This window comes from Chiloscyllium plagiosum, unplaced genomic scaffold (genome assembly GCF_037043375.1).
Source record: "Chiloscyllium plagiosum isolate Xiang-an unplaced genomic scaffold, Cpla_swu_hap1 HiC_scaffold_6, whole genome shotgun sequence".
NCBI classification, from domain to species: domain Eukaryota; kingdom Metazoa; phylum Chordata; class Chondrichthyes; order Orectolobiformes; family Hemiscylliidae; genus Chiloscyllium; species Chiloscyllium plagiosum.
Genome location: NW_028270144.1, coordinates 130,022,164 through 130,043,219, shown reverse-complemented (window position 1 = coordinate 130,043,219; position 21,056 = coordinate 130,022,164). Strand labels below are relative to the sequence as shown.

At 46.4% G+C, this 21,056-nt stretch overlaps 1 protein-coding gene across 3 annotated transcripts in view; it reads left to right on the top strand.

Annotated features, from left to right (window-relative positions):
* Positions 1-445: 445 nt before the first annotated feature.
* The window catches only part of nup98 (nucleoporin 98 and 96 precursor), an 84,802-nt gene continuing 64,191 nt past the window's right edge, over positions 446-21,056 (top strand). The window contains exons 1-8 of one of the 3 annotated variants that reach the window (XM_043692564.2): positions 446-570; positions 7,217-7,320; positions 9,075-9,179; positions 11,051-11,227; positions 12,940-13,082; positions 13,446-13,553; positions 16,403-16,586; positions 18,977-19,042. In XM_043692564.2, the coding sequence (XP_043548499.2) occupies positions 7,245-7,320; positions 9,075-9,179; positions 11,051-11,227; positions 12,940-13,082; positions 13,446-13,553; positions 16,403-16,586; positions 18,977-19,042 (859 nt within the window). In that variant the 5' untranslated portion in view covers positions 446-570; positions 7,217-7,244. Of the gene's footprint in view, positions 590-7,216; positions 7,321-9,074; positions 9,180-11,050; positions 11,228-12,939; positions 13,083-13,445; positions 13,554-16,402; positions 16,587-18,976; positions 19,043-21,056 lie in introns of all 3 variants that reach the window. The other 2 variants (XM_043692563.2, XM_087988479.1) reach the window with 2 other exon arrangements.

The window sequence follows — 21,056 nt, the reverse complement described above, 5'->3', positions numbered from 1 at the left end:
GAATGACAGTTGATCACAGATTATGTGCGCATGGGGATCAGGCTAAATCGAGATGATAACCGGTCGCCTGAAATTGTTGCCGGCGCGAGAAGCAAGAAAGGGCTCGGTCCGGACAATTCGCTGCTTTCGCCCTCATTGAGCTGCGGACGGCGCATGCGCTCTGCACCTAACCTGCCGTTCAGCGCCTGGGCCTGACTGACATGTAAGGTGACCAATGGGATTGTGGATATTACGGGAGGGCGTGGCTTCCGTTCGGAAACAAGCCAATGGAACGTGAGTACACTGTCCATTTCCGGCGTAGCCGGGGCTTCAGCCAATGCTTCCAAGGAACCCGTCTGACCGACAGCTGAGTTGCCCAATCGACAAGCACCGCTCCTGATTGATGTGCCGGCGACCAATCAGTGTGCATAGTGGGCGCGTGTCGTGTTGCGGTTACGTGGGCGGGGCCTGGCCTAGTCGTACGGTCGAAGCTCTGGCGTCCAGGGGGCTGCTTGAAGTGCGTATCCAGGACGGAGCGGGCTGGCTGGCCGACTGAGCAGGGGGAAGGATTATCAGAGTTGGCAGCGGGCGGTGAGTGAGGCCTGAGCAGGTAGGCCTGGAGGCCGCTGTCCCCGGGGGTGGGGACGGCTCAGCCTGGGCCTGGGCCTGGGCCTGGGCCTGGGCGGGTTTCAGGGGATGGGCAGCCAGGGATTGTAGTTACCGGGGGATGGGGGGATGGGCCTCCCGTGTGGGGGGGGGTGTGTGTGGGCCTCCCGTGGGGGGGGGGTGTGGGCCTCCCGTGGGGGGGGGTGTGGGCCTCCCGTGGGGGGGGGGGGGGTGTGGGCCTCCCGTGGGGGGGGGGGGGGGGTGTGTGGGCCTCCCGTGGGGGGGGGGGGGGTGTGTGGGCCTCCCGTGGGGGGGGGGGGGGGTGTGTGGGCCTCCCGTGGGGGGGGGGGGTGTGGGTCTCCCGTGGGGGGGGTGTGGGCCTCCCGTGGGGGGGGGGGTGTGTGGGCCTCCCGTGTGGGGGGGGGGGTGTGTGGGCCTCCCGTGGGGGGGGGGGGTGTGGGCCTCCCGTGTGGGGGGGGGGGGTGTGTGGGCCTCCCGTGTGGGGGGGGGGGTGTGTGGGCCTCCCGTGTGGGGGGGGGGGTGTGTGGGCCTCCCGTGGGGGGGGGGGGGGTGTGGGCCTCCCCGGCGGACTCTCACAAACATGTGCGTGTCTGGTTGGACTGTATCCTCCCAGGTATCCGGGTCATCCATGAAGGGGATGGGCCGAGTGGCCTCCTGGCACCGCGGTAATTGTGTTTATTTGTCTGTTGGTGTGTGCTGACAGTCAGGGAGAGTTAGCCAGGCTGGCCGCCTCTTACACAGCAAGCTGGTTGGGACCGACCTTGACAGGGTGCACTTAGAGAGAGAAACAAACAAGCCCATGGTTTGGAGATGCCGGTGTTAGCCATAACCACCTGATGAAGGAGCGTCGCTCCGAAAGCTAGTGCTTCCAATTAAACCTGTTGGACTATAACCTGGTGTTGTGTGACTTTTAACCAAACAAACTCAGCAGCTTTGACTGTTTCTCTCTCCACAGAAATTGAGCTAGCATTTCAGTCTGGGATTGCAACAGCGTTGGAGTCTTGGATGTAGAGTATTTAGAAATGCTGATATGATCATGATTTGGAGATGCCGGTGTTGGACCGGAGTGTGCAAAGTTAAAAATCACACAACACCAGGTTATAGTCCAACAGGTTTAATTGGAAGCACTAGCTTTTGAAGCGATGCTGCTCCAGGTGGTTGTGAAGGGGAAATTGTAAGACACTGAATTTATAGCAAAAGTTTACAGTGTGATGTAACTGGAATTATACATTGAAAAATACGTTGATTGTTTGTTTGTTAAGTCTGTCATCTGTTAGTGACCATTATAGTTTCACTTTCATATGTAAATCCCAAAACTTGTTTTAAAAGTTACATTCTCAGGTTATCTGTAACAATTGGTGTCAGGGCAGATAAGGTGTTGAAGGTGTTAGCCCCCTGTCTGTGCCATAATGTTTAGACTGATTCTAATCTAAAAAATCACAGGGGGCTAACACCTTCAACATCTTATCTGCCCTGACACCAATTGTTACAGATAACCTGAGAATGTAACTTTTATATAAAAAACTGATATGATCAGACGGTCATGAAGGAGAAATCATGCCAAACAGACTGACTTCAGTTTTTGATATGGTAATCAATAGTGGACATAATATTTGTACTTCCAAAAGGCACTCCATATAAAATCAGACTTTAGACTACTTAATAAGGTGAGAACCCATGGTATTGGCATGGATAGAGGATTGTCTTGTGAGTGACCAGAGTTTAAGTACAGGGTGTGTTTTCAGGAGGACTGTCTGTAACTGGTGGAGTGTACAGGGATTAGTGCTGGAGCCACAGTTAGGTATATTAACGATGATGCTGAATGCACTTTAGCCAACTTTGTGGATGGCACAAAAACAAGTGGGATAGCAAGGGTGAGAGAGTTTGCAGGGGGATGTATGCAGAAAAACTCAATGGTTATAATGTAGGAACATTTGAGGTTCTGCACTTTGGCAGGAAGAACGAAAGAGATGAATATTATTTAAATAGAGGAAGACTGAACAAACTGCAGCCCCAAGGGATGGGCTGAGGGTGGGGTTCTTGTACATGATTCACATGAAGTTGAATCCCATTGAAGTTCAGTGGGTAGTAGGGAAGGCAAACGGAACGTTGACTTTATTTCAAACAGAATAGCATATAAACTTATAAATTTTGCTGAAACTGGCCAGGGTGCTAGTCAGACCCCGACAGCTGAATACTGTGAACAGGTTTGGTCCCCTTATCTGGAGAAAGATATACTGACATTGGAGGCAGTCCAGAGAAAGTGCCTCAGTGGTTAATGGAATTTGGAGCAGAGTTTTTTAAATATAATCTGTTTTTCTAATCAACCTTATACAGAGATGTTATTACCTCTGAAACAGGCCTCTTGGCCCAGGATTAGGGACACTTCCACTCTGCTCCAAAAGGGGCTCTTGTAGCAGAGCAGAATTCTCTGATATATACAGAACACCTGTTTACACACAATGCCAACTTGAAGGACTGAATGGCCCCACAGTATCCCTCCTTGGGTAGGAACAGTTGTGTTCACCTGAAGTATTTGTCCTGTGAAAACATTGCTCAGTTGAAGTGAGATTACCAGGTAACCTGTACCTGACTGCCTCACTTCTGAAATGAGTTAAGGGGAGATGTGCACATTAGAATTGTACTGCCCATGACCGTTTGTAAATATGCCCTTGCCATTTGATTTTTTGAGCTGTTGGCTGTGATCTTTCTGTCCTCTAAAGTTTTATGATGAATACCTCCAGTTAACCAACATTAAGATTGAAATGATTGCCTTCAGTCCCTGCTACAAATTCCATTTACATGTTGTGACTGTTTCACTCCTGGTCTCTGTTGATGCTGAAACAGTCTGTTCACAGCTCTGATGTCGTGTTTGCCTCAAAGCCCCATTCGGGAGAAAGTGAGCACTGCAGATGCTGGAGATCGGAGTTGAAGAGTGTGGTGCTGGAAAAGCACAGTCAGTCAGGCAGCAACCGAGGGGCAAGAGAGTCGACGTTTCGAGCTTAAGCTCTTCATGATGCTCCCTGACTGACTGTGCTTTTCCAGCACCACACTCTTCAACTCCGAAGACCCTGTTGTCGTTAACCTGAACGCTGCCTGTTTCCATCCTGTAGCATCACTTATCATCCCATCCACAGCTTGTTTCCTGCTGCAACCTTCATTTGTGACTCTTTGACCTCTAGACCTGACTGTTAATGCAGTTCCATCTTCTATCCTCCACATGACTCTGCTGTTTCTAGTTTGACTCCTGTCCAGTTCAGCCCTATCTTTTGTTCTTGATCACCTACATTGGCTCCTTCTCCAGCAGTGGCTTGATTTTTTTAACAGTATTTTTTACCTGTATTTAAACACTTCACGGCTTCGTCCCTCTAATCTGTAACCACCTCCAGCCCTACTGCTCTCTAGGACCTCTACGTTTACCCAGTTTTGAATTACTTTTGTTGGCATCACCTAGTTCAGCATTTATTGTCCATCTCTAATTACCCTTGAGACTGCTGCAATCCATGTGGTGTTTGTGCTGTTAGAGGATGCCAAGATTTTAATTGTGATGGTGTAGGAATATTTCCAAGTCAGGATGGTGATGGCTTGGAGAAGAATTCCCTGGTGATGCCCTTCTCAGTTGTAGGGGTCTGGGTTTGGAGATTTTATTTTGTCAACGTGTGCAGTGATATTACTACACGGTACTGAGTAGGTGGCACTTGAAATGGGGCTGCTGGGGTCAGAGGTAGGGTCACTACTACATACCATGAGAGCCCCGGTGTATCGAGGGAACACGTGAGAAGTCTTGGTGATCTTAATGAAGTGTATCTTGTAGGTGGGGCAAACACCTGCTGCATGTTGATGGTGGAAGCACTAGCTGCTTTGTGCTGGATGGTATTGAGTGAGCTTGAGTTTGAACACGTTTTCCCCTCATGTTGGCTTTCTGTCACCACTTACCACACAGTCTGAAAGATATGCCTTCAGGACTTAACCGGCTTGGTTAGTAGTGGTACTGAAAGCCTTTGGGTGTTAGAATTCCACATCCCGAGTACATCTCCACCTTCAGTGTGTCCTCCAAGTGGTGTTCAACATGGTTTGTTACTGGTTCATCAGCTAATGGGGGTAGTCAGCAGCAATGCCGTAAGACTTTGTGGAGTCTGGAGCTAATGTTAAGGAGGGCTGGGGCTACTCGCTTCTATATATCACGGTGCTATCACCTTTGATGAGTCAGACAATACCCAGGGTTGGTGATGGAGGTGTCTGGGATATGGTCTTTTGTTTTAGTCATTCATGGGAATGACTAGGTCATCATTTATTGCCCATCCCTGATTGTTCAGTGAAGGGTGAACCATACTGCTATAGGTCTGGAATCACAGGTAGGCCAGATCTGATAAGAACATTAGTAAACCAGATGAAAACCAACTTTATTGGTTGGCTTTATTGATTGACTTTAAATTCCACCATCCACCATGATGGGGTTTGAACTCGTCCTTGGAGAATTAGTCTGGACCTCTGCATTAGTCGCCCAGTAATCTAACCATGGCGATACCATTTCGAGGGCAATGTGCATCCTCCTCATTTTCATTTCTCCACCACTCGTGTCTGTGTCTGAGTTCTGCAAGTCTTTCCCTCAACCTCTATCCCTCTCTACCTCTATTAGAGGTATAGTCTCAGCAAACTACTGTGCAATTGTAAAACTATTTCTTTATTCCTGTGTTCCAATCCCCTTGTGGTGAAGGCTGCCTTAATTGCTTTCTGCGTTCTAAATTCTGTAATGCTTGTGAGAATATGCAGAAGGGTTCAGAAAAGATTTACAAAGACGTTGCCAGGGTTGGAGGGTTTGAGCTATAGGAACAGGCTGGGGCTGTTTTCCCTGGAGCATCAGAGACTGAGGGGTGACCTTATAGAGGTTTATAAAATCATGAGGGGAATGGCTATGGTAAATAGGCGAAGTCTTTTCCCTAGTCTGGGGGATCCCGGAACTCAAGGGTACAGGTTTAGGGTGAGAGGGGAAAGATATAAAAGAGACCTAAAAGGCAACTTTTTCACACAGAGGGTGGTACGTGTATGGAATGAGCTGCCAGAGGAAGTGGTGGAGGCTGGTACAATTGCAACATTTAAGAGGCATTTGGATGGGTATATGAATAGGAAGCGTTTGGAGGGATATGGGCTGGGTGCTGGCAGGTGGGACTAGATTGGGTTGGGGTATCTGGTCAGCATGGACAGGTTGGACTGAAGGGTCTGTTTCCATGCTGTACATCTCTATGGCTCTAAATCTCTCTGAATATGAAGTTTACAATTTTCATGCCTTTATTTTAAAAAAATCTGTTTTGTATTCTTGCAACTAATGTGAGTAATATGTATTATCTCGCAGTATGCCACTTGGTTCCCTACCCGTTTAACTGTCGATATTTATTTGCAGCCTCTGTCCTCTTCCAGCCTACATTTCCATCTAGCTTCATATTGTTTACTAACTTGGGTGTGTTACTTTCTGTCGTAAGTCATTTGTACGGTGTAAAGGTTTGTAATATATTTTTATTTTGGAGCTTAGATTCTTCAGGGGAGGTTAAATGTATTTGTTTTCAGTTCTCCGTAGGTGCCTCTTATTCGTTTTTGCAGCATTTGGTCAAAACAGCCCTTCCAAGTAATCATACAACTAAAGTTGTGCCCTAGCAAACTTCCTGGTGAGATAATTATTGAAATCTTTACTGACTTAAGGTTTGTATCCCAGAGAGAGACCGGTGGAAAGGAGCCAGAAGCAGATCCCATTCAGAGTAAATATTTTTACCAGCAGGAGGGCAGCTTAGTTTGCCAAGTCAACCAAACCGTCTGGGTAGACAGGTTGGGAATAGCCCCAGGTAGTAGTCCGTATTTGGTGAGTTAGTGTGTCGTCTCAGGGAGAGACTGAGAGATTTGCATCTTGGGAATGTGCAGATACCTTCCGGTGAAGTGAGAAGTGATCGTTCACCTGGGTCGGGTTTATGGAAAGGATGTTTTGCTGTTTATGGTCACCTCTTCCCAAATTGTTTCTCAAGCATTGGTTTTCTTTTCTTTACACGTTCTTTTGTTAAAAATACATTGGCAGTTTTTTGTGTTTGTTCAGTAACTCATCACTGTCTAACTAATTTGCAGGCAAAAAGACCCCACTGGTCTATCAAGTAAGTCTATCCAGTATTGCCAACAATTGATCATATTGATTGTAAATAGCTGTGACAACAGCATTGATCTTTGCAGCATCCCACTGGTCACAACCTGAACATACTCACTTATGTTGCCTGTCCATTAACCAATCCTGTATCCATGCCAGTGTTGGTCACATGTACTCCCCACCCAAAACCCTTCGTGAATCCTTATTGATAAAGCTGCTCATCTGGCACTTCAATATTCAAAGAGGTATAGTAGTTTAATCTGCCCCCTTCTTACGCATCCTCCAGGTTTGAGCTTAACAAGCAGAGCCAGTGTTTGGAGAGGATGAATCCTGCTGGCTGGGCTTTTCCATGAGGCAAAGGGAGAGTTGGTCAATATTTCTCATGCCCCTGTGCACTGGCATTCTGTTGATGCTTTGAGTTTCTGATATCTCTCCCTCGCAGTTTGAGGGGACTGATTTCTCTTGGTCTGTTTTCCTTTACAGTTGCCTGCAGTCTTGGTAATCTGGCAAGATGTTTAATAAGTCGCAGTTTGGCACTCCCACCTTCGGCAACACCAGTGGATTCACTACTTCAGCGTTCGGGCAGAGTAAGTTGGCTCTTTCTGCATTTTGTATTTTGGGAGGCGGGGAAGTTGAGTGTCGCTTGGACAGTGACTCATCACCAAGACAAGCCCCAAAAGCATTCGTATGCCAGCTGGTGTGAGATTGAAGTGATGATTTAGAGCATGCTGAGTAAGGGGCAGCAGGCTCCCCACCCTGAGAGACCCCACTGACCATGAATCAATGAGACTGATAGCAGTGTTCCTTGTCAGCTGTACTCCCACACGGCTATGCAGCAACATGGAAGCCACTGGACAGATGTCTTGGGCTATTCCTCCCGAGATACTGTGTGCATGTGCTGCTATTTGGCATGTTATCTCTGCTCTCTGGACTGAACAGGCATATTACAGCAAGAGGAACAATAGCTCACTACACCTCCAATGACAGTGTTAGTCCTCAGTGGCCTAGGTCCCTAGAAGTAATCTGCAAACAAGATTCCATGTGTTTTGACTCGTGTGCTCTAACTTGGCATGAGATCTCCACAGGAGCTCTTTCCAGAAGGTCTGAGATGTGATTACACATGTTGCTAGCTATTTACATATTTGAGTAAGGACCCAATACTACTCCCACCAGCTGCTGTCTTGATCCGTCATTTAAATTATCCCAAACATCAAAACTGCTCTACTATTCTGTAAAATCATGGTGATCTTCAGCTTTCCTCAACTCTCCCGTCCATATGTTTTCATTCTCTTAGTGCCAAAATCTATTACGTTCCATCTTGAATATTCTCAAACTGAACAGTGAAATGTTTCAAAGGTTTACCACTGAGTCAAAAAAATTCTCATAATCTGTGTCCTAAATCTTGATATTGTGCCCTTATTCTTGACCCTGTAGCCAGGAGGAAATGGCCTCTTGTCAGAAACCCTTTCAGAATTTTGAACATATCGAGATTTTTTTCATTTTTCTGAATTTCGGTGTGTAATAAGAGCAGCTCTCTTGGTTATTAAACTTCCCTGCACCCTGTCTCTCAGACAGATTTATCCTTCCCTGGGCCAGGGATCATTAACGCTCTGCATTGAATACTATTCAAATGTTGCAGTCTTCGAACATTCCAACCTGAACGCATTTTTATTGTTAGCAGAATTTCTGCTCAAATGTATTGAAAATAGAATTATAAGTTCTCAAATGACCTAACTGGAGTTTCTGAATTAGTTCAGAAAGTATGCACTAGACTACATGACTCCTGTTACACTAAGCTCATTATCGCTTCAGCAGCACAAGTCTGATTCAGTTGACCATTTCAGTTCTGGAGGCTGTCCAGGTAAAAAGGAGAGAGAGGCCACAGCCTGTACCATGGAGTAGGGCGGAAAGTCGACAGTATTTTTTCACCCTCCCTCTTTAGGGGTGATATGAAAGTAAGAATGCTCCTAATCCTTCTGATTCTTCTGTCTATTAGTGTAAATCTGGCGACCGTTTCTACTCATCTGTCAAAGCTTACTATTAAAGGCCTCTATTCAAATTCCCCTTAAACCTCTTTGTTTGAGGAGAAACAACGTCAGCCTTTTTTTTTCTGTATTCCTGATGGCAGAGGGTTTGAGAGTTTGACTCCTTTTGAGGATTGGTTGACGGACGTGAGCCAAGAGGCTTGGGAGCAAAGTGGAGCTGCAGTCATTTTTCAGCCACGGCCTTTTGGATGATGGAGGAGGCTGGAGGAAATGTATGGCACCCACTTCCCATCTCTTATCCATCACTGAGTCCCTCTCACCAGTAACCTAAATCCTTGTGATTTCCTGCTTTTCAGATACTGCAACTCCAGGGTTTGGTGGATTTGGTGCGGCCACAGCTGGATTTGGTACAGCCACCAATACTGGTGGTGGACTCTTTGGTAACACTCAAAACAAGCCAGGTACAGAGTAAATTCTCATTTGATTGTTCTCTGCTAACCTTCAGTTGGGGTATATTTAATTGTGAATAAAATAACCTTTCAATAACGTAGGATATAGGAGCAGGAGTAGACTATTTGGCCCTTCAAGCCGCCTCCACCGTTCAGTATTATCCAGGCTGATCCTCTATCTCAAAATCATATTGCTGCTTTCTTTCCAGACCCCTTGATGCCTTTAAAATCTTTAAAAATGGTCTTCTTGCGAAAATATTGAGCAACCTGGCCTCTACAATCTTCTGTGATAGAAAGTGGCACAAGTTCACTCCCCTTGCTCCCTGAAGAAATCTTTCCTCCCAGTCCTACACTGCGTTGTGAGACTGTGCTCCCTGTCTGTAGATTCCCCAACCAATGGAAACCCCCTCCCTGCCTCTAGTCTGTCCAGCTCTTTTAGAAATGTGTGTTTCAATCAGATCCCCTCTATCCTCCTCAACCCCAGTGAGTACAGACCAATTCAGATCAATCTCTCCAAAGGACAGTCCTGTCATCCCCTGTGAACCTTAGCTGTGCTCCCTCCACAACAAGTATATCTTTCCTTGGGTAGTGAGGTCTAACCTGGACGCAATACTCCAGGAGTCTCACCAAGGCCCAACATAACTGCAGTAAAATATCCCTTCCTAACTCACTAATGTCTCCAACAGCCAATGAAGGACTTTTGAAGTGAGTCACTGTTGTAATGTTGGTGACACAAAAGGGGCAGCCTGAATACAGCACGGAGGGAGGGCATCCTGTACTGTATTGCAGTTGGCCCTCTGAAGGAGCAGTTCATCTAGTGCCACTCCCTACTTTATCCCTGGAGCCCTGCAAATAGTTTGTCATCCAATTCCCTTCTGGAAACCTTGATTTGAATCTGCCTCCATTACACCCTCGGGCAAGTGCATTGCAGATCCTAACCATTTGCTGTATGAACCATTTCCTCTGCTTGTAAGCCCAGTGTGCGATGTGTACTGAAGGTTAGGGTTGGGTATATTATTGTTTGTGATATGTACAAACAATGTAGGTGTGAACGTAACGGAATGATAAGATGGGTGGGTGGTTAACCATAAGGGGGACATTCTTGGGCTACAGGAGGCTATAACAGATTGGTCAGTGGGCAGATCAGTTGCACGTGGAGCTTAACTAAGGTAAGTAAGAAGTGGTGCACTTTGGAGGCAAGAACAAGACAAAAGAGTACTCGATGAATGGCAGGACACAAGGGAGCTCCAAGGAATAGAGGGATCTTGGGGTATTTATCCACAGATTCCAGAATAGACGAATAGGGTAATTCAGGCAGGTGGGATACTTGCCTTTATCTCTCGCAACTTGGATTAGAAGAGCAGGGAGATTGTGTTGGAGCTGTACAGGACTTTGCTTAGGCCACGGCTGGAGGACTGTGCGCGGTTTGGGTCTCCACACTATAGGAAGGATGGGGTTTGCTTGGGAGGGTGTGCAGAGGGGGGTTCACCAGGACGTTGCCTGGGATGGAGCAGGTTAGCGACCGAGAGAGGCTGGATAGGCTCAGGTTGTTTCCTTTGGAGTGGGAAAGATTGAGGGGCAACCAGATAAGGGAATATAAGGTTCTGAGGGGATAGGGTGAATAGGAAGCAGCTGTTCCCCAAAGTCTAAGTGTCAATAACAAAGGGGCATAATTTTGAAGTGAAAGGAGAGTGGTTTAGAGGGTATTTGAGGCTGGTGGGAATCGGGAGGGCACTGCCTGGGAGGGTAGTTGAGGTGGGGAAACCTCCAATCTTTTAAAAAGCACTTGGCTGAGCGTTTGAAATGTCATTACATTGAAAGTAGTGAATAGAGAGGCCCATCATTTTGTTTCATTTGTTAAACTACCATCTGTCTCCCTGCAGGAGGTCTGTTCGGCTCCAGTAGTTTTGGACAACCAGCAACTTCATCCACCAACGCTGGCTTTGGTTTTGGCACGTCGACGTCCAACAGCCTGTTTGGGGGCACGAGCACCGGGGGCCTGTTCTCCAATCAGCAGAGCAATGCCTTCACTCAGAGCAAACCTGCTGGAGGCTTTGGAAGTAAGCACTGCATTTGTCAGATTTCAGCAGCAGAGGAGGCAGGTTTAATGTCAGGCTTGACCTCTTCATGTCGCCTGGTGCTGCATTTTCAGCTGCACAATCTCTCCAATTAGCATTGGGTTAGATCTTCCTTTGAGCATTACAAGTTGCATGCCAACCCTGATGTGTTTTCACTGTATCAGTACAGCAACCTTACCTTAGGGAGACTGGGTCGTCACCATTTAAGTGTCAGATACAATATCGAATCCCCACAGTGTGGAAACAGGTCCTTTTAGCCCAACCAGTCCACACTGACCCTCAGAAGAGTAACCCACCCAGACCCATTCTCTCTATCTTATATTTACCCTTGACTAATGCACCTAACCTACACATCCCTGGACACTATGGGTAATTTAGCATGGACAATCCACCTAAACCTGCACATCTTTGGACTGTGGGAGGAAATTGGTGCACCCAGAGGAAACCCACACAGATATGGGGAGAATGTGCACACACCACATTGAGTTGCCCATGGCTGGAATTGAACCCACGTCCCTGGCACTGAGAGGGAGCAGTGCTAACTACTGAGCCACCGTGTTCACAATAAAAACAAAAATGCAGCACAATTATGGGAATGCAAATGAATACCAAGACACTGTCTCAACACTGTCTGCCATGAGTTCAAGTTTCAATCCCAATCCAGGTGCTTGTCACTGGTCCCAAGCTAACACTGTCTATGCAAAACTGAGGGAGCACCTCGCTGTCTCTCCAAGGAGATGTTAAACTGAGGCTCTGTATGCCCCCTCGGCTGGATATAAAAGATCCCACGGTCACTATTTTGAAGAAGAGCATTGATGTGCTCACCAGTGTCTCGGCTAATATTTGTTCATTTATTTCATTGTTGTTAATGAGATCTTGGAAAGTGCTCCTGAGATGTCATGAATGAACCAACAGGCATTTGAAGTCCCCTTTGTTGTTTAAGTGGTTCCAGGAGCTGGAAGTTCCTGGGTACTGCCCACTGCAATAGCACTGTCTGCTCATCTTCCATTGGCCTTTTGTCTAAGGAGCTGAGATCACCAAAGAGCAGCTGGATCTTATTCAGGACGGGACTTAACAGGGTGGATGCTGAGAAGATGGAGCCCCTCATGGGAGAGACTGGAATAAAAGGATGCAGTTTAAAAAGGAGTCTCCCTTTAGGTTGGAGAGGAGGAAGAATTTGATTCTGAACATTGTTAGTCTGAAACTGTCCTCCATAGAGAGTAGTGGAGGTGCATTAGTCAGGTTAAATATAGGGTAGGGCAATGGGTCTGGGTGGGTTACTCTTCGGAGGGTCAATGTGGATTTGTTGGGCTGAAAGCCTGTTTCCAGACTGTGGGGAATCTAATCAGTATTTTTAAAATAGGATGGGTCCTTGACAAAAAAGGGAGTCATGGTTATTGGGGTTAGTTGAAAATGTGGAATTGAGTTCAGTCAGCTCCGCTACAATCTATTGAATAACACGGGTTTAAGGAACAAAAAACATCCTGGTCCAAGATTTGCATGTTTTGATGGTTCGTGTAGGGTGGGTCAGAGGAGCGAGTGTGAGAAGAACACTTGCTATGCCGTATAGAAGCACCACCGAATGTTTTTGGTGGGTTTGGGCCAAAGGGCCTGACTGTGTGCTGTAGGACTCTGATTGTGTTTTATTTTTGTGTACTCCAGGAACTACAGTGACTCTACATTCTTGCTTTCAGGTTTTGGAGCCAGCACGACGGGCGGTGGCCTGTTTGGGACCACCAGCACCGCCTCTAATCCTTTCGGTGGGACCTCTGGGACCTTGTTCGGGGGAACCACCTTTAGCACTGCTGCTCCTACTGGAACCACGGTTAAATTCAATGTGAGTATGATGGGGATGGCAGTGTTGAGCTTACACCAAGGCAGAGTAGGAAGCTAACAGCCACATCACTCTGAGAATTTGGGAATTTCTGTATTGTCTGCCTATTTGAATAATCATTGTGCCTCAAATGGTATTGGATTGAGAGTGGGAAAGAGTGACCAATGTCAGCCATTAGGCAGCTCTGCCAGCCAGCCATGGAGATAGAGATTTGAGCTGGCAACTTCAGTCAGCAAAACTGGTTTCTAAGTGAGCTGTTTACAACCTGATAGTAGTTGGTGGAGGGTTTGGAATTCAGCCCCTCTTCTCATGCAAGTGCTGTGCCGTATTAACACCACTGTGTGGTTATCTTTTGTATTCCTGTAGCCTCCAACAGGCACAGATACAATGGTGAAGTCTGGAGTCAGCACCAACATTAGCACCAAGCACCAGTGTATCACAGCCATGAAGGAATACGAAACCAAGTCACTGGAGGTGAGAACTGTTGTGTGGGTGGGTTCTCCTTCCTTGGTAAGATGAGCGTGTGTTACCTGTGCCTAGTGTTATAATTACTGCAGAGACCAGTGGTGTTTTAAAAGAAAGGAATCCTGGGGTACCAACTGAATGAAAAAGTGACACCCTGCCCATCAGTTGTCTAAGTTTTATCATAATGAACCAACTAAAAGAATTGCAAAAAGGCAGTAGTCTTTAAATAGTCAGTGTAGCAAAGATGTGCTTTTCATAGTTACAAGCGCTTGTGTTACATTCCATAGAAATGTACTACCATACAGAGCCCACGAGTTTCCGATTCAATCTTGGGTGCACAGGTTTTCCTGTTTCCCAAGTGATACATTTGGCCCTTGAGGCACTTTCCCAAGCAGGTATGTTCCATCTGAAGACCTCAGATAGATGTGATGCTCAAACAGATTGCCTGTATAGAGCTTTTCTATCCAGGTTCACTATGTATTGATGAGTCACAAACCCCAAAGATTTCCTGTTTAGACCCTTTAAACAATCTGACTCTGGTAAAACTGAAATGGCTAGAGTATCTCATCCACCTACTGCGCTGCTCTCCCAGGCTTCAGCTCTCAACTGTTTGCAATAGTGTAACACAGCACCGTGGTCTCTGTTCTGTTCAGAATAAGGTTTACTGCTTTTTCAGCAAGATCTGTTCTGAATTGCAGGCTGAGGCCATTTCCAGTTGATCTCCATTTAACTGTTTGTTTACCCTATGCCTTGTAACTCTTACCTGCTCTGGTACCTTCGAGTCACAAGGATACTTTTCCTAAGATATAATGACCCCATGTCACAGTGAACTAATTATCTCCTTTACGAAATTGGCCTAATTTCAAATTTTGAATCTTCCAGAAAGAAAATATAGACTTGTACCTAAAGCACGAGCCCTCGGTGTAATTTGATATTCAGTTTAATACTATTAAAAGGCTTGCTAGGCCAGTACAGAGAGCAGTTAAATATCAATAGAATTTGTAGACTGGAGTTGCATTTAGAATCAGGTGGGATACGTTTAGGTGTCCTTCAGGAAAGGATATCATAGAGTCATAGCGATGTACAGCATGGAAATAGACCCTTCAGTCCAACCCATCCATGCTGACCAGATATCCCAACCAAATCTAGTCCCATCTGTCAGCACCCAGCCCATATCCCTCCAAACCCTTCCTATTCATATACCCATCCAGATGCCTTTTAAATGTTGCAATTGTACCAGCCTCCACTACTTCCTCTCTCAGCTCATTCCATACCCGTACCACCCTCTGTGTGAAAAAGTTGCCCCTTAGGTCTCTTTTATATCTTTCCCCTCTCACCCTAAACTTATGCCCTCAAATTCTGGATTCCCCGACCCCAGGAAAAAGACTTTGCCTATTTATCGTAATCATGCCTCTCATAATTTTATAAACCTCTATAAGGCCACCCCTCAGCCTCCGACGCTCCAGGGAAAACAGCCCCAGCCTGTTCAGCCTCTCCCTATAGCTCAAATCCTCCAACCCTGGCAACATCCTTGTAAATCTTTTCTGAACCCTTTCAAGTTTCACAACATCTTTCTGATAGGAAGGAGACCAGAATTGCACACAATATTCCAACAGTGGCCTAACCAATGTCCTGTACAGCCGCAACATGACCTCCCAACTCCTGTACTCAATACTCTGACCAATAAAGGAAAGCATACCAAACGCCGCCTTCACTATCCTATCTACCTGCGACTCCACTTTCAAGGAGCTATGAACCTGCACTCCAAGGTCTCTTTCCTCAGCAACACTCCCTAGGACCTTCCCATTAAGTGTATAAATCCTGCTGAAATTTCCTTTCCCAAAATGCAGCACCTCGCATTTATCTGAATTAAATTCCATCTGCCACTTTTCTGCCCATTGGCCCATCTGGTCCAGATCCTGTTGTAATCTGAGGTAACCCTCTTTGTCCACTAGACCTCCAATTTTGGTGTCATCTGCAAACTTACTAACTGTACCTCTTACGATCGCATCCAAATCATTTATGTAAATGACAAAAAGTAGAGGACCCAGCACCGATCCTTGTGGCACTCCACTGGTCACAGGCCTCCAGTCTGAAAAACAACCCTCCACCACCACCCTCTGTCTTCTACCTTTGAGCCAGTTCAGTATCAAAATGGCTAGTTCTCCCTGTATCCCATGAGATCTAACCATGCTAACCAGTCTCCCATGGGGAACCTTGTCGAACGCCTTACTGAAGTCCATATAGATCGCTTCTACCGCTCTGCCCTCATCAATCCTTTTTGTTACTTCAAAAAACTCAATCAAGCCATGTTGACTATCCCTAATCAGTCCTTGTCTTTCCAAATACATGTGTCCTGTCCCTCAGGATTCCCTCCAACAACATGCCCACCACCCACATCAGGCTCACTGGTCTATAGTTCCCTGGCTTGTCCATACCACCCTTGGCACCACATCAGCCAACCTCCAGTCTTCCGGCACCTCACCTGTGACTATCGATGATACACATATCTCAGCAAGAAGCCCATGCATTAGGCAAGTGGAACTTAGCAACAATCCATTAGAACTGGCACCACCCTTTGACTGATATAAGACAAAACTGAATGAGTTTGTATCCACAAACCGGCTGTTCTGGGTATTTAACTGGCATTCTCCAGATAACGTCCTGGAATCTGGGTTGCCAGTTGACTAATATTCTCAATACTGCTGTCCCCTCCATCTTACTGAATTAGCTGAACTCAGCACCTCCAGGAGAAAGTTCAGGGAGTAAATCTCTCAGGATTCTGGACCCTGTGAACTGGTTTGTTGGGATGCTTCCACCATTGACAAGCTGTCTCTCTGTGATCCTGCATCTTCCAGGAGCTGCGTTTGGAGGATTACACAGCTGGCCGCAAAGGGCCTCAGGCACCCCTAGGGGGCGGTGGTGGTCTGTTTGGCACTTCGACGGCTACATCCAGTGCCGGCACTGGGCTGTTTGGAGCCACTCCAGCCAACCCAACCGGAGGCTTCAATTTTGGACAGAATAAAACTGGCTTCGGAGCAAGTGAGTTCGTTGACTGGCTGCAGTCTATTCTGAACAATTGGGCTATTGTTTTAGGCAAGAATTTTCATTTGGGGTAGGCTGGGGCTGCTAAATCTATGTATTAAGGGTCAAGGTGATGGTTATGTGCAGCATAAGTGCCTACCTCTTGAAGCTGACTGCCCTGTACCAATACTTAATCCCATTTGTCCAACTTTGGTTAGAGTATTGGAAGAATATCTGTCTGTTGCAAGGGCACTAGAATGGATAAGGTCCTTTCTAGTGGCCTTGCAACTTCAGCTTATCCAAACCTCTGCTCTCCCTATCATACTCTCCAAGACTCATTCATCCAGCACCACCTTAGCACCCCCATCAAAATTTTAAATTCCTTGTATTCTTGCTATTCCCATTCTGCAAACTCCAGTCTGTGATGCCTGCAGTGCTACAGTTCCAATGTACTCCCAGTTTTACTGCCTGTTGATGGCTGGCTGTGTCTTCAGTTGCCTGAGCCTTAAGCTTTGGAATTCCCTCTCAATACTTCTCGGCCCCTCAAACTCTCTCTTCCCCCTCCATGTCTCTGTTCTATTTGTTTAGCTAACCCTCCTGTGATACTATCCGGGGCGTTTTCCATCGTTAGGTACACCCTGTTTTCAGTCCGGAGTCGTGTTTTCTCCTCTCCCCTTGTTTTCCTGAGCCCAAATGGTGTTGGAAGCTGTCCATGTACTGAGTATGGTTCACACTGCAGGTTGGCTTACTCCACTGGGAATTGAACCGCTGTTTCCAAGGCTCTTGTTCTCAACCACTCGCTCTCTTGAGCAGCTGGAATCATTGGGGGATTTGTATTTTGGGTTTTCTTCATTAAAATAAAATAAATCCGTAATTGCTGTTGCATGCAACCCCTTTGCCACCTGTGTCATCTCCACTCTCAACATATATTCTTTGAGGATCAGGTGTGATGCTTGAGCCTGGCTCTTTGGAGATGTTCAAGCAGCACATCTGATTTTCCGTGAGCCCTGTTCTGTGCCAACCCCCCAGAGGCTGCACATTGGGCAGTGACTTCCCCTTGTTAGTGTGGAACACGACAGTTCATTGGGAATGTTGCAGCATTGCTGATGCCAGTTTCACATCAGTCACTGGGTTTTCCGGTTGGTATCCCCAGACCTTCATACAGATTGTTGTCAATCAACCCTCTGAGGTGTTCTCATTCACCTTTAGAGCAGGAAAGATCTGTCCCTGGGTCTTCTGGTTCAGAGATGGGGACAATGTCACTGCATTACAAGGGCCCTGGCCATCTGTGCATCACTGCCACATGTTAATCTGATTTACCACTGCACAGCTGTGTTAATGCCACTTTGCTCAGATAGGGCAACACTAAGGTAAATGAGACAGATTTGTCCCAGATCAGGTCTGTCTTTCAACAAAACATGGGGACAAACACTCGCTGTTTCACATATTATATTTTGTGACAATTTTCCTTTTATGTTTATTTCCTCAGCTTTCTAGAGCAGAAAGCCCACAGTAAGACAGCATGCCCTTTTTACACTCTGGAGTCATAATTTGCCTCCCTCGCTACTGGTTTGCTCTATGAAAGATGCTGGCAGTTACTATCCATCATACATTTTTGAGGGTATCAAGTTAGCCATGTTGCTCTCGACCTGATGTCACATTAACACCCAGGCCAAGTGAACTCAGCACCCTTCCATTCCCTTCCCTAAAGGATGGTGGTGAGCCAGTTGGGTTTTGGCAGCAGATTCATGGTTGCTTTTTATTTCTGGATTTTCCTAAAAATCTGATCAAATGCACAAAACATTCACAATGAGATTTGAAATATCTGGCACTGGATTACTGCAGATCAGGCAGCATCCAGGGAGCAGGAATATTGACATTTCGGGATGGAGCCCTTCATCAGGATTCCTGACAAAGGCCTCCGGCCTGAAACGTTAATTCTCCTGCTCCTCAGATGCTGCCTGACCTGCTGTGCTTTTCCAGTAACACACGCTCAACTCTGATCTCCAGCATCTGCAGACCTCACTGTCTCCTGGGCTCTGGATTAGAACAGCCTGAGCTTCTGGATTATCAGAACAGGAACGTTACCACCAGTGTTGTTAACTCTTCTTGAAAAATGAGTTGGACTGGAGTGAAATCCACTTCCAATTCTTGTTTAAGATATGTATGGTACCTTTTACAAACGCTTCTCCCCAACCCCCTTTTTTTTTTTAACTGAAGGCTGTGATGTGTTTTGGGGGGGAAGGAGGAGCCCTGTGATCAGGATACCTTGGAGCAGCAACTAAGAGAGCCATCTGTGCCCATGGGCTCTGCAAATATGGATTATCTCCTTTGGCACTTTAGATATGTTGTAAATTTTTAATTTTAACGTAAAATCAAATATTGAACGAGTGACTTCCTCTCCTCAGACACTGGTCTCCTTTCCCAAGTGGGTGTGCTGGGGACAGTCTGTGGGTCCAGTCTTCAAAAAACAGGTAGGGACTTTCATCGTGAGGTTTAAAGCTTTGATGAGAGCTGAGACCAGGTCGTGGTTTGGTCTTTTTGCAGGAAGTATAAACTATGTTGCTCAATCGTGCTGGAATGATTTACCAACTGGTGAAAACTGGAACTTATTTTAGGTCTAGTTCCTACTTCCCCATTTACATCTGCCTCTTACAGATATCTTTTTTCTTTTGCAAGTAGAGTCCCATGGGCACAGGACCCCACCCCCCCCCCACCACCGCTCCCTACGCAGCATCCTTCAGGGGAGAGTCACCAATTGTACAATGGCTATTTCAGCAGCTCCTATCTCTGCCCAGTATCACAGTTTAGTGCTGGGCCACCCTGTGCCAAGCCACTGGCAAGCATATACCATGGTTTAATCAATTCAGTACCTCTGGGGAACGCATGTTTTGTTAGCACCAACTCTTTTGCATCTGTATCCTGCCTCCCTATTACAATATGCGTGCTGTGGCTTTGGGCAAGTATTCTGTGGGGTGAGCATGCATGACAGTGCACATGCATTCTGTTCAGAGACATTTCTCCTGTGGAGTTGAAGATGCTACACAGTTTTGAGAGTTAAAAGGCTGTCAGAGATGGCAATGAGGAGGAATCTTTCCTACCCAACAGTTCTGCCCTATAGGACTGTCCACTACCTAAACCAATTTGGGTTTACAGAGCAGGCTTAAGCAGAACATAGGCTTGAAGGAGCTGCTTTGTGGCAGGGAGAGAGTCTGACCCAGGCACTGAAAAGAAATTATTCCAAAAGAGGACATGTATGTGTGTTATAGGAAATCTCACCACTTCATCAAACAATCATTTCACTACAAATGGATTCTTCCAAGTTGTTAATCCATTGTCTATCTTCCCTTCCCCCCCCACTTTTACAATTAAGGTGGGCCTTTCTTGGTTTTGCTAGTTCAGTTCAGAAGGCTGTTAATGGTTGGTCCCGTTGATGCTGGGGACTGCTGCCACTTATGGTCTCAGACTAGGTAAAGACAGCAAGTATTTCAACAGAACAGAGAATTTGTAGTCTGAATGGGCATGAAGCTTTGAATGTTCTGTCGCCATGACTGTCGGTCTATATGGCATTTCCACACTTGTCAAGGTGAAGTATTCTCTCTCAGTAAGGCACTACATGGGAGGACAGTGTGGAAAGCAGCAGGATGGTTTGTATTATATGCACTACAGACTTCAGAACGGGTTTAACATAACCCTCTGCCAACAACACAACTAAGAAAGGGGAAATGCATATATGGGAATCAAAACAGCAGTGTGCCCTGCTTGACTCTTTCCAGATCAGTGCTGACCGCAGGTCGGTATGTTTACTATTGTCTACTCTTTATCGTTGCTTCCTGCCCTGTGGGTTGCAGGGTGGGAGATACCTCCACACTAAAACTAATCTTGGCTGACTATTCAGGCTCGGGAGACTGTTCCTGTGTTCCCATTTACCCGTGTCACTTCCATGCTGCTGTTGCCACTTTACGTAAAGATTGAAGCCTTATTTTACATTGCTGCTGCCAATAACAGGTACTCCGAACAGCTGTTGATGAGTTGAGCGCTCTCAGTATTTGGCCGAAATTGAAATTCTGAAATCCTGTTTCAATCCAATACAATCATGAATGTGAGTGAGAGAACTGATGAGCATTGCTTCAAGTAGACCATCCCATCCCTTGACCTGCTTCACCGTTCAATGAAATTGTGGCTGACATACAACCTCGACGGCACCTTCCTGTGCTGGCCCATACTCTTTAGTTCCCTCAATAACCAAGGATCTCTTGATCCCAGTCTTAGATACGCTGACTGACTGAGCATTATGAGCTTAGTTATACATTCCAACGATTTTCAGCCCTCAAAGAAATTTCTCCTTCCAGCCTCTCTAAATATGGCTAACCCTGTAAATGTTTGTAGGGGGTTTGGATGTTCGGTGTTTTGCTTATTTTACAGAAAACGCAACAGCTCCAGTCAAGCTGCAAGCGGAGAGGCAAGTCTATGCAACTGTGGGAACAA